Source organism: Callithrix jacchus, chromosome 3 (genome assembly GCF_049354715.1).
Source record: "Callithrix jacchus isolate 240 chromosome 3, calJac240_pri, whole genome shotgun sequence".
Lineage (NCBI taxonomy): Eukaryota > Metazoa > Chordata > Mammalia > Primates > Cebidae > Callithrix > Callithrix jacchus.
This window is the reverse complement of record NC_133504.1, coordinates 98,330,480-98,349,280: the sequence shown is the minus strand read 5'-3', so window position 1 is coordinate 98,349,280 and position 18,801 is coordinate 98,330,480. Positions and strand designations below refer to the sequence as shown.

Below are 18,801 nucleotides of genomic sequence, written 5' to 3'. Positions count from 1 at the left end.
TACCAGACATACAAAAAGGAGCTGGTACCATTCCTTCTTAAACTATTCCAAACAATACACAAAGACGGAATCCTTCCGAAATTATTATATGAGACCAGCATCATCTTGATACCAAAACCCGGCAGAGACTCAACAAGAAAAGAAAACTTCAGGCCAATATCCATGATGAACATAGACGCAAAAATCTTCAATCAAATACTGGGAAACTGATTGCAACAGCACATTAAGAAGCTTATCCATCACAATCACTTAGGCTTCATGCCAGGGATACAAGGCTCGTTCAACATACGCAAATCTATAAATGTAATCCACCACATAAACAGAAATAAAGACAAAAACCACATGATTATCTCAAAAAATGCAGAAAAGGCCTTCACCAAAATTCAACAGCCATTTATGCTAAAAATTCTCAATAAACTAGGTATTGTAGGAACATATCTCAAAATAATAAAAGCTATTTATGACAAACCTACAGCCAATGTCATCGTGAATGGGCAAAAACTGGAAACATTCCCTTTGAAATCCGGCACTAGACAAGGATGCCCTCTTTCACCACTCCTATTCAATATAGTATTGGAAGTTCTAGCCAGAACAATTATGCAAGGAAAAAATAAAATGAAATAAAGTGTATTCAATTAGGAAAAGAGGAAGTCAAATTGTCTCTATTTGCAGATGACATGATTGTATATTTAGAAGACCATATCGTCTCAGCCCAAAATCTCCTTAAACTGAAAAGCAACTTAAGCAAAGTCTCAGGATTCAAAATCATTGTGCAAAATCACAAGCATTTCTATACACTGATAACAAACTAACAGAGAGCCAAATCATGTGCAAACTCCCATTCACAATTGCTACAAAGAGAATAAAATACCTAGGAATACAACTAACAAAGGATGTAAAGGACCTCTTCAAGGAGAACTACAAACCATTGTTCAACAAAATAAGAGAGGACACAAACAGATGGAGAAACATTCTATGCTCGTGCTTAGGAAGAATCAATATTGTGAAAATGGCCATACTGCCTAAAATAATTTATAAATTCAACACTATCCCATCAAGCTACCGATGACCTTATTCACAGAACTGGAAAAAAACCACCTTAAACTTCATATGGAACCAAAGGAGAGCCCGCATAGTCAAGAAAATCCTAAGCAAAAAGAACAAAGCTGGAGGCCTCACACTACCTGATTTCAAACTATACTACAAGGCTACAGTAATCAAACCAGCATGGTACTGCTACCAAAACAGAGATATAGACCAATGGAATAGAACAGAGGCCTCAGAGGCAACACCACACATTGACAACCATCTGATCTTTGACAAACCTGACAAAAACAAGCAAAGAGGAAAGGATCCCCTGTTTAATAAATGGTGTTGGGAACACTGGCTAGCCATGTGCAGAAAGCAGAAACTGGACCCCTTCCTGACACCTTACACTAAAATTAACTCCAGATGGATGAAAGATTTAAACATAAGACCTAACACCATAAAAACCCTCAAAGAAAACCTAGGCAAAACCATTCAGGACATAGGCATAGGCAAGAACTTCATGGCTAAAACACCAAAAGCACTGACAACAAAAGCCAAAATAGACAAATGGGAACTAATTAAATTCCAGAGCTTCTGCACAGCAAAAGCAATATTCATTAGAGTGAACCTGCAACCAATGTAATGGGAAAAAATTTTTGCAGTCTACCCATCTGACAAAGGACTTATATCCAGAATCTACAAATAACTAAAACAAATTTACAAGAAAAAAACAAACAAACCCATTCAAAAGTGGGTGAAGGATATGACCAGACATTTTTCAAAAGAAGACATATATGAGGTCAACAAACATATGAAAAAATGCTCAACATCACTGGTCATTAGAGAAATGCAAATCAAAACTACATTGAGATACCATCTCACACCAGTTGGAATGGTGATCATTTTAAAACCTGGAGACAACAGATGCTGGAGAGGATATGGAGAAATAAGAACACTTATACACTGTTGGTGGGAGTGTAAATTAGTTCAACCATTGTGGAAGACAGTGTGGTGATTCCTCAAGCACCTAGAAATAGAAATTCCATTTGACCCAGAAATCCCATTACTGGTTATATATCCAAAGAAGTATAAATCGTTCTACTATTAGGACACATGCAGACGAATGTTCATTGCAGCACTGTTTATAATAGGAAAGACTTGGAACCAACCGACATGCCCATTGATAATAGACTGGACAGGGAAAATGTGGCACATATACACCATGGAATATTATGCAGCCATAAAAAATGACGAGTTTATGTCCTTTGTAGTGACATGGATGAATCTGGAAACCATCATTCTCAGCAAACTGACACAAAAACAAAAAATCAAACACTGCATGTTCTCACTCATAGATGGGTGTTGAACAATGAGAACACATGGACACGAGGCAGGGGTGCATCACACACTGAGGTCTGTAGGAGGGGACTAGGAGAGGGACAGTGGGGGGTAGAGAGTTGGGGAGCTATAACATGGGGAGAAATGCCAGATATAGTCGATGGGGATGAAGGCAGCAAACCACATTGCCATGTATGTACCTATGCAACAATCCTGCATGTTCTTCACATGTACCCCAGAACGTAAAATGCAATAATATATATATAAATATAAATGTATAAATATATATAAATATATGTATAAATATATATATAAATATATACATATAAAAGAATGGTGATCATTAAAAAATCTGGAGACAACAGATGCTGGAGAGGATGTTGAGAAATAGGAACACTTTTACACTGTTGGTGGGAGTGTAAACTAGTTCAACCATTGTGGAAGGCAGTGTGGCGATTCCTCAAGGACTTAGAAATAGAAATTCCATTTGCCCCAGCAATCCCATTACTGGGTATATATCCAAAGGCTTATAAGTCATTCTATTATGAAGACACATGCACATGTATGTTCATAGTGGCACTGTTTACAAAAGCAAAGACCTTGAACCAACCCAAATGTGCATGAACGACAGACTGGAGAAGGAAAATGTGGCACATATATACCATAGAATACTATGCAACCATAAAAAACAATAAGTTTGTGTCCTTTGTAGGGACAGGGATGAATCTGGAAACCATCATTCTCAGCAAGCTGACACAAGAACAGAAAATCAAACACTGCATGTTCTCACTCATAGGTGGGTGTTGAACAATGAGAACACATGGACACAGGGATGGGAGCATCACACACTGGGGTCTGTTGGAGGAGACCAAGGGAGGGACAGTGCGGGGTGGGGTGGGGAGGTTGGGGAGGGATAACATGGGGAGAAATGCAGATATAGGTGATGGGGATGGAGGCAGCAAACCACATTTCCATGTGTGTACCTATGCAACAATCCTGCATGATCTGCACATGTCCCCCAGAACCGAAAGTACAATTAAAAAAATACACCTTTAATTTTATATTTAGGGGTATATGTGCAGGTTCATTATATCGGTATACTTGTATCATGGGGGTGGTGTACAGATAATTTTGTCATCCGGGTACTAAGCATATTGCCTGACAGTTATTTTTCTGAGCCTCTCCTTCCCTCCATCCTTCATCCTTAAGTAGGTCCCAGTGTCTGTCACTGCCCTATTTGTGTCCATGTGTTCCATTATTTAGCTTCCACTTATAAGTGAGAACATTCAGTATTTGGTTTTCTGTTACTGCAATAGTTTGCTAAGGCAAATGTCTGACAGCTTCATCCATATTTCTGCAAAGGACATTATCTTGTTCTTTTATAAAGTGTCATTTGTTAAACATGAAAGTCTCAGTTTAAGGTAACCTTGAAACTTTGCTTCAGAGGACAATTTCTCAGTGATATATGTAAACAAAGTGACACGTTTCCCGATTTTATTAGACAGTTTTGATTTCAAATATTCTGTCCCATTGCTAGACTGTGATAGATTGTGTGTCTCAGTTTTACTTTGGAAAAGATGGTCCCCCTTTGTAAATAGAGATCATATATAGAATTCCAAGCCAGGACTCTATCAGGAATTATGTCTGAAATATTGTGACGTTTATATTTTATCTGAATAAAATAAAATACCTGGTTTGAAGTTGGTCACTTCTGGCCCAATACTTTCCACAATCCCTGCAGCCTCATGGCCAACGATCACGGGGAAGGCTAGGCCCTCAAATTTAGAATCGATAACAGTGGCATCAGTATGGCAAAGGGAAGTAGCAATGATCTACAAGGCAATCACAGACTTGAATTATTGAGTTGGATGTTACATATAATATTAGGCATGATATCATTTTGAAACTTTATAGCACTTCTAGAACTCAATAAAAGAATCCCCTTTTGAAAAAAAGAATACATAAAAATATACTAGGTTAGATTATTTTCTTCTTATAATGCATCTTTGTTTTCTATCTTTTATTGTTGTCAGAAAATCATAAGAGAAAACGGATTGGCAATTATTGCCTCCAGGAGAGGAAAAAAAAAGGTAATAGGGCTTATTCAAATTTTGCTGAAATGAAGTTGAGGTAATATACCTTTTACAGTTGAAAGAGCAATATCAAAAAAGGATTGTCTAAATTAATTACCAATACATACCTATATTACTGTTCTTCAAGATTCTGTCCATGAGGATGTCCCATTCACTCTCATGTACAGACACCTAATGTGGGGGTCCTCAGGGAAAATATGTCTATTCAGCTTGGGAAAAATGGAGAAATGGTCCAAACTTGCCATCAGTGATCTCACTCCATTCTGTACAGTCTCTTCTCCCTGTGACCTACTCCTGTCCCTTTCTCTGGGTACCCAGGACCCTGGGCAGCACGTCAGGCTTTTCTTCTTTCTTCTTTTAGATCATATTTCTATCTTCCTTTTAATAACAGTTTCAAATAATTGGCAATTGGAAAACAAAAAGAAAACCTAACTAGTTCAAATCCAAAGTGAATTCTTTGTCTGATTTTTAGGATAAATTATTAATGTTAAGATCAATTAAATTTTAAGCCCATCATTCGAAAATAACTAAAATAACAGATAATTTATTTCTTTTTGGGATAATGTCTATTTGAAACTGAACCTAAAAATACAACTTCCCTGTACTAGAAACTCCAAAGCCTCTGAGTCATAGCACATAGGACAGAAGCCCGGTCTTCACTTAGGGCCCTGACTCTTCCCACCCAGGGAAAGTCTCCACTCACCTGAATTCGAATTTCATGAGCCTTGGGGGGAGCTACTTCAACCTCTTCAATGCAGAGGGGCTTGCCTGCTTCCCAGGCGATGGCTGCTTTACATTTAATAACCTGAAAGAGAGAAAGAAAAGGAAGAAAGAGATAGAGATGGAGATTTTTACAGGGTTGGGGTGGGAGAGAGGATATCATGAGAAAAACTCAGAATATATTGATACTACAATTTTATGACAAGGAGTTAAAGAGTTTTTGAGTGGATCTTATAGGTATTATTTTAAAGACAAGGGGTTTTAATTAAAAATAAGTTAAATTCTACATTATAGTCATTACATTTTTTATTTCTTGAAAAAAAAAAGGTGTATTAAAGTTTACCTTAGTATAATGCCTCAACTTTTCCCCTCCATAGCAGAGAGGAAACTCTATAAAGAGTTTAGAGTTTGAATAGGGTAGATGGCCTATAAAAATCTATCGACTGAACTGTTTAAAACCAGCTCTGAATTACCTGAGTTAGATAATTGCTAGAGAATAAATGTGTTTTGCATCTTTGCTACTTGAAGTGTGGTCCTTGAACAAGCATTTATTCACATCACTTGGGAATTTGTTTGAGATGAAATCCCTGCCTCAAATCCACTAAATCAAAATCTGCATTTGAACAATATCCCCAGAGAATTCATTAAAAGTCTGAGAAATGAGACTTACTTCATTACTAAATTTATCAGTAGGATAGAAATTAAATAAAAATTTGGTCTCTTTGCAAGAATTTGGGCAAAGATACATGAACAAAATTAAGTATTTAGGATTCCATAATCCCAATTTTTTCTAGGCTCAAATTATATTTTTAATTTCAAATATAAGCAACATTGAAAGAAAGTAGAAAGAAACCAACCTATAATCTTCTAACACTACTATGCTTACTTTTGGTATACCCTTCCCAAAGTCTTTTACCACAAGAATATCTGTTTTTCAATAGTTACATAATTTTGAATTATGTTTTTGAATATTATTTATTTTACTTCAAATGAAGTATAATATTAATTATAGGAAGTTTCAAAATCCTAAGGCCTATCAAGTTTTTAAAGATAAAAAAAATTCATCTGTACTTTCATCACTCACTTTATGCTTTTGATGCAAATTCTTTGAGTATCTCCAAATAAGATATATTGTGTATAGTATTTTGTAATATACTTTTTCTACTTGTTAATATGCTGTGAATATTTTCCCATATTCTCCTGCAACATTATTTGTAACATATGCATATTCTACTTTATGGTTACAGCATAGTTACTTAAATCTCTCTACTTTTGGCCATTTAAATAATATTAATATTAACTGAACACTCTTGTAATAAACGTTTTGGCAATCCACAGTTAATTTCCCTAGAATAAATTCCTGGCATAGGGGCCACTCATATCCTGTTGATCAACTGTAAGTCACTGCTTCCTGAGTTCCTAAAGGAAGCTTCTTGTAGCCATATATACAAAGACACAGAAAAGCACAAACTGAACAAAGACACAGATTATTTGCTTACTTTGCCCTTGGTGCTCATTTTTCTTTGAGAATCTTGTGTTGGAAGGTTCTTTCTGAGTTAAGAAGGCTTCCACTCCTACCCAGGGAGCTCTGTGTCCTATAATGATGAGTTGTCTTTGAATAAATACCACTCACTTTGCTTTATTCTCCAATCACTTTCTTTCCTTCTTTGTTACTGTAATTCACAACTCTGACAGCCTCTGACCATGTCCTTTGTACTATTGGACTTCAGCTGCAAACCCCTTTGCTCCCAGTGAGCTCCAAGATTTTTTAAATTCTTTGTTTGTTTCTTTGAAAAATATAAAATAACAGAGAAAAGCCCATTAAACATATAGAAATGACGTAACAAATAATTATGAAGCAAAGGAAATTTTCACTCCTTAGAATCCCCATTTAACTTAACTATCTCTCTCCTTCACAACCTGATAATAATTTATTTGCATATTTAGTGGTTTACTACCCTATTTATGCTTCTCTATACAATAGTTTAATCTAGCAAAGTCTTTTTATGGACTCATAGTGTATGTATTCTTTCACGTCTTTTTTTTCTCCCCTCTACTCTGTGTGAGAATCATTCACATTGCCTGTGGCTGTAGCTTATTTTCATTACTCTAGAAGATTCCACTGTATGAATTGACCATAATTTACTCACCCATTTTTATTTTTGCTGTTTTTTTTCCTCTTTGCTTATGATGAATTAGTGGTTACATACAAATTATTTTCATGTACTTGGTTGCACATGTGCTTGAGTTGCCTTAAGGAAAATTCAGAACTGATATTCAGCCAGTACCCACTATGAAGGCGATGCCAATTATCAAAATATTGAAATATTTTTATTCAGCTTGGTAAAAAGTCACTGTCCTGAATCCCCAAGTTCCCCTTCAACTCTGTTGCAACCCTGAGGCTCCTATTTAGTCACTGCTAAGGAGCTACTCTCTGTCTTTCCTGATATGTGTGTGAGCCCTCAATCAGCCCTGATAGCTCTGGGTCTCTGGCTGTCCCCGCAAACAGAGTAGTTCCTGGAACCCCAGCAGACAAATACCTAGTGTCCATCTGACCTTCTGCGGCTGTGGCCATCAGTGCTGTGAGTCACAGCTCCCCTGGAACCACATATATATGGGCATTTGTGAGAAATGGAGTGTCCTGTCTGTACTGGTTGTTAAATATTTTGACTAGGAGTGGAATTAAAGTCTTCAACTTTGATAGGCAGGGCCAAGGAAATTTACAGAATGGCTTCACCTACCAGAGCAGCAGTATATAAGAGTCCTTATTGCTCCATATCCTCATCCATGCTTGGAATTAGCAGACTTTTAAAATTTTCTTAATCTGGTAGTGTATAAAGATATCTAATTGTGTTTTTAATTTGTATTGATCTGATTATTGATAAGGATAAGCACCAGTCTTGTACTGGAGTCAGCTCAAACTGATTTTGTTGTGCTTACTCTATTAACTACTGAGAGATGTTTAGAATCATTATGATTACTCTGATTTCATTGTTACACATTGAGTACGTGTATTAAGTATCGCATGTACTTCATAAATAGGTACAGTTCTTTTTGTACGTATTAAAATCAAAACTAAAAATGAACAAATAAAATTATTTTAAATAACTAAAAATAAAAAGAGACAATACATCATTATTATGAATTGTTAATTTCTGACAGTGCTTTTTGTTACTTTACATATCTTGAAGCTTGATATTACATGCATGCAGGTATTCTGTGTTCCATATGTTTTAAGAAATTTAACAAGGTATTTTTACCATCTTTCCTTGGCAGTGTATTTTCATTATCTACATTGTTTCTTTTAATTGTCCCCTAGTATTCCACTATCTCTTGAATATTTAAGTTGTTCTATTAAACTTTTTGAAAGCATAATTTATACTCTTTGTTTCCACTTTTTCACTAACCACATTTCACTCTTAACTCATTTGATTTTCATCTTTTTGTTCTATTGAAACTGTTTTCCCCAATACAATGCATGCCTTTTTTTCCAGTTTGCTCTGATTGGAACATCTACTGTGGCCATCTGGGCCCACTAGCCCCTTACATCTCCTTAAGGTGTGTCTCCAGGTTCCTATCTTGCCTTCCCGACTCTTTCTATTTAGATATAGTCTTTTTCCTTTTTTAATCTCTTTGAAAATAAGTTTTGCTTCATTTTGTCTTACATTCTGTTATTTGTACCTTTTTTGACAGTCTCTTTCCAACCTGTAGCATCCTTAACTGTAGAGATTGTATCGTATTTACATTTCACATCTGAAGAGCGTACTTCAGAGCCCCTGCGAAATGCTAGGTGATTACTAAATGCTGGCCACATTGAATATTGACCTTGGAAACACAATTGGTGCTAGCATTATTGTCTCTTTTTTTGGTCTCTCCTTCTATGCTGCACTTTGATGAACTTCTTTGAAGGTAAGGATAGTCTTTTCCTTTCTGTAAATATCAAAGTACCTGCTAAGAATTATTTTGAGAGAAGGGAGAAGAGGTTTAAGAATAGTAAATCCTGGACATATGAATGTGAGGGCTTCTTTCTAATGGTTAAAAAAAGAATTCTTAGGAGAATGGTTTTATCTTTTACCTTTTCATTTTGGACTTCTAAATGCTTTCAAAATTCCCAATGTTTTATATATCTTTAGAAATATAATTTATCTCCCATTATATTAGCATAAATAATAATATTTTATAATAGTCCAGCAATCTCAACTTAAATACCAAAATAGCACATTTGAAACCCAAGATGTTTCAAATTGAACTCCTTGGGTTTCTGCACCAACCATGCCTTTTTCCTTATTTTTAAAATAATTGTTTATTTTCTACATCTAATGACGTATCTCCTTGATTCTAAAACACTTTCATTTTCATATTAAAATCTCTGAAATCAGTTGCTTCTTACTATCAATGGCATATCATAGTTTAATTGGCAGCATTTTTCTTTCATAGTAGTACATAAAATTATGGTGTATCTGACATTTGATTATAAGCCCTGATGAAGTTGTAAATCAGGGCTTATAGATTTACAAGTTGTAGATGAGTTGTAAAATGTATAGATTGTAATTCCTCAGCATTTCATCCATTTGTCTTTTTTTTTTTTTTTTTGGAGACAGAGTTTTGCTCTGTCTCACAGGCTGGAGTGCGATGGCACAATCACGGTTCACTGCAACCTCCGCCTCCCAGGTTAAAGCAATTCTCCTGCATCAGCCTCCCAAGTAGCTGGGATTACAGGCGCCTGCCACGGCACCCAGCTAATTTTTGTATTTTTAGTAGAGAAGGGGTTTCACCCTGTTGGCCAGGCTGGTCTTGAACTCCTGACCTCAGATGATCTGCCCACCTCAGCCTCCCAAAGTGCTGGAATTTCAGGCATGAGCCACCATGCCCGGCCCATTTGTCTTTTTTCTCCCCACACACTTTTACATTGGAGTTCATTTCCAATTTCTTTTTTTCCCATTTAAAAAAAATTGAGATAAAATTTGCTCAACATAAAATTTACCGTTTTAACCATTTCAAGGAGTACAACTTAATGTTTTAAAAATATGCTCACAATGTTATGCAACCATCACCACTGCTAATTCCAGAACATTTCAGTCACCCCAAAAGAGGCCCCATATGTGCTAATTCCTCTTACATTTAGTTCTGGCAACCACTGATCTGTTTTCTGATTTTATTGATTTGCCTATTCTGGACATTCCTTGAAAGGGAGTAATAATACTGGAGAGCTGGAAAAGTGGTGGACATGTTAGGGCAGCAGGAGCCTAGGACAGCCAGAGTGACATCATTTTAAAATAAGCTTTGGCCGGGCGTGGTGGCTCACACCTGTAATCCCAGCACTTTGGGAGGCTGAGGCAGGTGGATCACGAGGTCAAGAGATCAAGACCATCAGGGTCAACATGGTGAAACCCCGTCTCTACTACAAATACAAAAAATTAGCTGGGCATGGTGGCGTGTGCCTGTAATCCCAGCTACTCAGGAGGCTGAGGCAGGAGAATTGCCTGAACCCAGGAGGTGGAGGATGCAGTGAGCCGAGATCGCGCCATTGCACTCCAGCCTGGGTAACAAGAGCGAAACTCTGTCTCAAAAATAAAATAAAATAAAATAAGCTTTATCTTAAAACTAGCAAGGTGTATTCCTTGCCAGTCATGACCTATGGTCCTAAGATGTTTACCACTAAGGAAGCAGTTTGGTAATGCCTGCAAGGACACACTCCTACAACAGAAAGTCCAGATGTCACAACACCCATAACAATATATGCTTTCAAGATATAGTTATAGTTATGCTTTGATGGACTTACACACTAAAACATCAATAATAGTTTTCTTTAAATCAATAGAATAATATATTTAGTCATGCTGTCAGCCCACCTGCGCATAGGCACAGCTTAGTTTAATCTTTACATAGATAAGATGTCTATATAAGAAAAACTTAAAGACAGTGCATTCCTCTGCTTGCATTTTGAGGATGCTCTGCTGGGTAACAGAGTGGCTTTCAGTAAACTATCTCTTCTCACAGAACTCTGAGGCTCACCCTGAATTGTTCCTGCGTGAGATCCAAGAACCTTTTCTTGGGGTCTGGATCTTGAAAAGAACCTTTTATAGCAACATCTTCTGGGGACACCTGAAGGGACCTTAAGGTGAGACCCAATGCCGAGGAAATTTGGTCTGTACAGCACTCATTGGCCCCTCTGGTAAGTTGGGTCCATCTTGATGTCCTCTATTAGGTTTAGGCAAAGCTGATATTCAGGTTAGAGTCTGAGCCCATGAGGTTAGAGTCCCTGGGGTATAATAAAAATGGATGTAGTGCTTTGCCACTATGTGCTTTGGACTAATCCACTTGGTTCTGTTTGTGAGGTACGGAAAAGCTATAGTTCTCATCATTTCCCAGCTTGATGCCTTTGCTTTTACTGCAGCTCTATGCTAGCCTCATATGGCTGGCTCAGAGATTCACTACTTTCATTTTCATGCTTGCCATCTGCTTACCACATCTGAAGTTCTCTGTTTCTCTTTTCTCTCTGCCTGCTTTGAATCTGCTGTTATTAGGCTACTGGTGTTGAGATAAAACTTGCTTAGAGTTACTTGGAGATTTTGTTTTTCTTGTACAGTTCAACCAGTTCTGGCTAAAATGTAAACATTAGAAACTCATTTGAAACTGAAGAATAAAAAGGTGAAAAAGCCCTTTTTAAAAAAGCCAACCCCCTTCTAAAGACAACTTTACCTAAAATTTTGGTTCACAGCTTTCCTTGGATTACTTACTTGGTGATTTTCTTCAATTAAGAAAGTGTATGATACTGGAAAACATGTTTCTAAAATTGTGGAATGGCTTTATCTATAAAATGTTAACATCTGACAAACAGTTCAGGATTTCTTGCTCCCTAAGTTTTTGAATTCATGGATGAATTGGTGCCCTTTGTTGTTATTTCCCTTCCCTTTCTTGTCCCTTTTCCTTTTTGCGCTGTGCTTAGCCTGCTGAACCCAAGGAGACATGGAGATACCCTTGTTCCTTTATATTCCCCAGGTTTTGGGGGATACAGGCCCCTGCCTAGGGTTGTTGGATCCTTTGGGCCATGTCTGCTGAGGAGCCTGGAGTTATGGAATCATCTAGGTGGCTGCCACCCTGTTAGACAGGGTTTTTTTTTCAGTCTTTAGGGGTCTAGGGTTGTGTCTCCCTGATGGATAAGCTGCTTGAGGTACAGGGAAATATTTGTTAGCACCTACTGCTTCTTGGTCCCCTTTTTCTGCTGCATACTTTCTGTATGTGCCTCACTAGTGATGCATGCTACCCTATTCTTGCATGCCCTGAAGTTAATAGCTATAATTTTCTTTCTGGTCTTGATGATTTTTGTTCTTTGAGTTTTTTAATTTGACATCTCTCTGGATAGCACTGGAGAGAAAAGCCTCCTGGGATCTAGTCTTATTGAGAAAAAGAATGATTTTGTCAAAATCAGAAGTTATCTAAAGATCAACTCAAATTATGAACTTGAAAATGATTACTTTTTAAACAAGTTGGGAAAGAACCAGTAAGTAGGGGAGAGAGAGAGACATAAAGAAAGTTATGGATATGAAGATATACTTTTTGGTAAGGAAGGTTATTAAAAAAGAGAATAATTTTGCGTGAAAAAGGATCTTGTATGGTGAATTTCTGTCCTAAAATAAAATGACTGATTAAGAAGGAGGGAAGTTTAGGACAAGTAAGAAAGTCCAACTTTGTTGTAGATGGTCTGTGTAAGTTCTGATAAGCTTTGTGAAGGGGAATTTATGAAAGGAATTTTGCATGTGATTAAGTTGGTTATAATTAAAAAAAATTTATAATAGTCTTTTTAGGATTAGTCTCCTACATTAAAACGAGATTTTCTTAAGGTGTTGATTTACTCTTAATGAAAATGCAAGAAATTTTACTTTTAATTTTATAATCTGTTTCTTTTAAAAATTTCTCAATTATATCTCAGCTCAACCTTTCTGTGTTCTGCTGCTATCAGATTTTTCTCCCCTTGAGAAAGCCTAAGATAACAACTTTCTCCTTCAGCAATTTTTGTTAGCTCCTGTAACTTTTTTCTTCTGGTTCCAACTGTTGTTGTGAGGCCACAACTACTAGGCTAATTTTAGCATTAGCCTAATGCTAAAATGTTTTATTTTGCAAGTTTAGAGAAGCAATGCTTTCCTCCAGTATAATTTGATTTTGTACTCTTGGCTTTTCTTTATATGTTTAAATTTTCAGTGTAATCAGAAAACACATACTCTTCCTAAGAATCACATATTCCCCTGCTCTACTGATAACACTGAACACACCTGTGTCTTGTTAAATTCAAGCACTTTTTTTCCTATCAAGTTTGACTTACCAATTATATAAGTGGGCTTCTCAAAAAGAGAAGCAGTCATGTTGCAGAAGTTTTTTTTTTTACTTTTTGGTAACTGACTTAAGAAACAATATTTTGTAATACCTATGTGTTTTATTAGGTTTTCAACTGCTTTTAAAAATCTTGAGATTTAAAAGGGCTAAAGTTTTTACATCCATATAACCTTCTGTGTTGTCTTTAAAGTCCTTTAATTACCACTTTGGTTAAGTGAGTAACTATTATTTTACAATGACCTGTGCTTCTGTTTTGATCAAATATTTTAAGCCTTTGTAATTTTTAACAAACATCCACAAAATTAAATCCTAAATAAAGTCTGACTAATTACTGGGGATTATTAAAGCTATAAAAATTAACCACACAAAGTTATAAAATCTTTTTACAGCTTCCAGTCAGGTCATGGACTTCATTATCACCATCTCTAGCTCCCTTGAAAAAGGTTCTTATCAGGTACTGTTAATTAATCCTGTGTTATTAAGTTACAAGACTTTGACTCCTTAGTACACATATGTTATCTAAAGAAGGGATTGACTCATGTAAGTATCTAATGTCAAACCAGGTTAACCAAACCTTGTCTCTGGACCTGTATAAAGGCCACAATCAGAGTAAACAATTTTCATGAAACACAGTGACAGGCCTGTAAACAAAACCATTAAGATTTATTTAACAATTTTGCCTTTACCTTAAATAATCTGTATGTTTTATTTTACCTCCAGAATTTGAAACTATTAAATTCATCTAGGCCCAGAGAATATCATATGAGATTGTAAAGGCTGATTTTGAGGAATAAAATTAATTCAGCCCCTCAAAATCAAGGATGGTACACAGATTCCTAAACAGATGAACAAAATGCTGTGATTCGTATAGCTAATTTTAAAAGCCAAGATTGCAGTAGGTCAATACACAGAATTTATAGATAAGTCAATTTTGTAACCTTGCTTTTTGGCTTTTGGCATTTATTTTGCATAAAAGAGGGTTTAAGGTTAATGAGTTCCTACCCTCTTCCATTCCCATCTGGCCTAGAGCATTAAGCTGGCTCTAAGTCTTTTGACTCTCAGTCCCCTAGCCATAGAGGTTCTACCAAGGGCCATGATGGATCTGGGACAGATTACACAACTTTGGGACATGATAATACACATTCAGCATCTATATGGGATAAAATAAAAGCCTGGCATACCTTGACAAAAAAGAGGGGATATAAAAGCAATAAAATAAAATAAAATCCTAAAAACTCCAGCAGAATGAACCCCTCTCTTGACTAGAAGGAATAATAATAATTTTTTAAATCTTTAAGAAGTAGTTTAGGCCATGATGGGAAGTTGGGGGTCACATATGTCTCACTATAAGTTCCCCACCCCACTGACCCCAGAATTCAGGCACAACTGACCAGCATTAACATTAAAATAGTGATCATAAGATTGACAGAACAGACTCTTCCTTTTTTAGGATTTTATATATTTATTTTCAAAATTGTGTTAGTTTTTGGGGAAGAGGTGGCTTTTGGTTATATAGTTAAGTTCTTTAGTGGTGATTTCTGAGTTTTGGTGTACCCATCGCCCAAACAGTATACAGTGTACCCAATATATAGTCTTTGACCCCTCAATCCCCTTTCACCCTTCCTCCCAAATATCCAAAGTCCGTTATATCATTCTCGTACCTTTGAGTCCTCATAGCTTAGCTCCCACTTACTAGTAAGAAATTACAATATTTGGTTTTCAATTCCTGAGTTACTTCACTTAAAATAATGGCCGCCAACTCCATCCAAGTTGTTGCATGGGCCATTATTTCATTTTGTTTTATGGCTGAGTAGTATTCCATGGTGTCTATGTTCTATATTTTCTTTATCTACTTGTTGGTCAATAGGCACTTATGTTGGTTCCATATCTTTGCAATTGTGAATTGTGCTGCTATAAATATGTGTGTGCATATGTCTTTTTCACATACTGACTTTTTTCCCTTTGGGTACTGGGATTGCTGGATTGAACGGTAGTTCTACTTTTAGTTCTTTAAGGAATCTTCACACTGTTTTCCACAGTGGTGGTACTGTTTACATTCCCACCACCAGTGTAAAAGTGTTCCCTTTTCACCACATCCACACCAACATTTATTATTTTTTGATTTTTAAATAATGGCCATTGTTGCAGGAGTAAGGTGGTATCTTATTGTGGTTTTAATTTGAATTTCCCTGATAATTAGGGATGTTGAGCATTTTTCTCATATGTTTGTTAGCTGTTTGTATATCTTCTTTTGGGAATTGCCTATTCATGTCCTTTGTCTACTTTTTGATGGGATTTTTTTTTCTTACTGATTTGTTTGACTTCCTTGTAGATTCTGGACATTAGTTTTTTATCAGATGCATGCTTTGTGAATATTTTCTCCCACTCTGTGGGTTGCCTGTTTATTCTGCTGATTATTTTTTTTTACTGTGCAGACACTTTTCAGTTTCATTAGGTCCCATGTATTTATTTTTGTTTTTGTTTCATTTGCTTTTGGGTTCTTGCTTATGAAATGTTTGCATATGTCAGTGTCTAGAAGAGTTTCTCCAATGTTATCTTCTGGAATTCTTATGGTTTAAAGACGTAGACTTAAGTTTTTGACTCATCTTGAGTTGACTTTCAGATGGGGTGAGAGATGAGGATCCAGTTTCATTCTTCCACATGTGGCTTGCCAATTATCCCAGCATCTTTTATTGAATAAGGTGTCCTTTCCCCATTTTATGTTTTTGTTTGCTTTATCAAAGATCAGTTGGTTGTAAGTATTTGACATTATTTCTGAGTTCTCTATTCTGTTCCATTGGTCTACATGCCTATTTTTTTTAAATTATACTTTAAATTCTGGGATACATGTGCAGAGCATGCAGGTTTGTTGCACAGTTATACATGTACCATGGTAGTTTGCTGCATTCATCACCCTGTCATCTAAATTAGGTATTTCTCCTAATGCTATTCCTCCCATTGCCCCCCACCCACTAACAGGCCCTTGTGTGTGATGTTCTAATCCCTGTGTCCATGTGTTCTTATTGTTCAACTTCCCCTTATGAGTGAGAACATGCAGGGTTTGGTTTTCTGTTCTTGTGTCGGTTTGTTGAGAATGATGGCTTCCAGCTTCATCCATATCCCTGAAAAAGACATGAACTCATCCTTTTTTATGGCTACATAGTATTCCATGGAGTATATGTGCCACATTTTCTTTATCCAGTCTATCATTGATGCTACATGCCTATTTTTATACTAGTATCATGCTGTTTTTGTAACTATAGCCTTATAGTAATAAAGTCAGATAATGTGATGCCTCTAGATGTGTTCTTTTTGCTTATGACAGCTTTGGCTATGTGGGCTCTTTTTTGGCTGTATATAAATTTTAGGATTTTTTTTAGTAGGTCTATGAAGAATGATGATGGTATTTTGGTGGAGATCGCTTTGCATCTGTAGGTTGCTTCTGGCTGTAGGGCATTTTCACAATATTGACTCTATGCCCATTCAAGAGTATGAGATATGTTTCCATGTTTGTGTCATCTATGATTTCTTTCAGCAGTGGTTTGTAGTTTTCCTTGTAGAAATCTTTTATTTCCTTGGTTAAGTCTATTCTTAAGTATTTTATTTTATTTTGCAGCTTTTGTAAAAGAGAGTGAGTTCTTGATTTGATTCTCAGCTTGGTCGTTGTTGGTGTATAGTAGTGCTACTGATTTGTGTACATTGATTTTGTATCCTGAAACTTTGCTGACTTTATTTATCAGCTCCAAGAGCTTTCTGGATGAGTGTTTAGGGTTTTCTATATATAATCATACCTTCAGCAAACTGTGACAGTTTGACCTCCTCTTTTTAAATTTGGATACCCTTTATTTCTTTCTTTTGTACAGATCTCAGCTAACTACAGCCTCCACCTGCTGAGTTCAAGGGATTCATCAGCTGCCTGAGTAGCTGGGATTATGGGTGCACACCACCATGCCTGGTTAATTTTTGAATTTTTAGTAAAGATAGAGTTTCGCCATACTGGCAAGGCTGCTCTCAAACTCCTGGCCTCAAGTTATCTCCCCACCTTGACCTCCCCAAGTTCTGGGATTACAGGTGTGAGGCACTTTGGCTAAAACAGATTCTTTCTTTCTTTCTTTCTTTTTTTCTGAGACAGAGTCTTGCTCTGTCTTCCAGGCTGGAGTGCAATGGGCAATCTTGGCTCACTGCAACCTCTGCTTCCCAGGTTCAAGCAATTTTCCTGCCTCAGCAAGTAGCTGGGATTACAGGCACCTACCACCATGCCTGGCTAATTTTTTTGTCTTTTTAGTAGAGATGGAATTTCACCATATTGGCCAGGCTGGTCTTGAACTCTTGACCTCAGGTGATCCACCCGCTTTGGCCTCCCAAAGTGCTGGGATTACAGGCGTGAGCCACCCTGCCTGGCCAGAAAAGATTCTTTATGGCAGTAAGATGTCAAATTATAAACAGGATCTAAGACCATGCCAGGTATGGGTTAAGTCCCCACCCAGGGTAGACAGTGTAATATGTTATATGCACATTTGCTCAATATGCATGCATCAGGACCATGTCCATATATATTCATAGCTCCCCTGTTCAATGAGGGGACTTAGTCTTATTAAAAACTTGGAAAGAGGGAATCGCCCAAAGATCAATTATAACCCAAGTGGAAGGTCCCTATCAGGTTATTTTTAAGCACCCTCACTGCTGTTAAACTTCAGCTGAATCACTAGCTGGGTACACATGTCCAAAATTAAACCTGTTTCTTATGAGTCCCTGCAGGCATCTGAGAAAATCACCACAACCCACACTTGTGAACCCCTAGAAGATCTAAAGGTGTGGTTTTTAAAATAAACGTATAAGTTAACATCCCTTCTCTTTCCTGTAGGTACTCAATCTTCTTAACAACTCCCATCCCACACAGGTTTGCATCCCCATCAGATTCCTATGGCAATGTCGTCACCCATTTGATAGGCCTGTAAAAGACTTGTCTCTCATTTGAGATTGTGAAACCCATGGTAATCAGTGTATATGAAAATGTTTGGTTCAGGGGTCAATGTATAAAATGACAAGCAAAGTCTTCTAACATACAGTTATGTAGCATCATTCACCTGAGAGCTAAGTGGACAATTGGCCTTATATTGGCTGGATTTGGAGCCCCATAGAGAAAACTTGCCTATTTTTAGGCAACTCTTCAAAACTTTACCTTCATTTCTAAATACTGTCTCATAAAATGGGGGATGCTTTAGATAAATTAAGACTAGCACTAGATTACCTATTGGTTGAAAATTAGCACTAGATTACTTTTTCG

The 18,801-nt window shown here is 36.8% G+C and overlaps 1 protein-coding gene across 1 annotated transcript in view; it reads right to left on the bottom strand.

Moving 5' to 3' along the window:
- Nucleotides 1-6,776, bottom strand: part of LOC100394688 (all-trans-retinol dehydrogenase [NAD(+)] ADH4) — a 28,951-nt gene extending 22,175 nt beyond the window's left edge. The window contains exons 1-3 of the mRNA XM_002745568.6: nucleotides 6,680-6,776; nucleotides 5,164-5,265; nucleotides 4,058-4,199 (exon numbers count right to left, since the gene is read on the bottom strand). Coding sequence (XP_002745614.1) covers nucleotides 4,058-4,199; nucleotides 5,164-5,265; nucleotides 6,680-6,697 — 262 coding nt within the window. The 5' untranslated portion in view covers nucleotides 6,698-6,776. The remainder of the gene's footprint in view (nucleotides 1-4,057; nucleotides 4,200-5,163; nucleotides 5,266-6,679) is intronic.
- Between the last annotated feature and the right edge of the window lie 12,025 nt (nucleotides 6,777-18,801).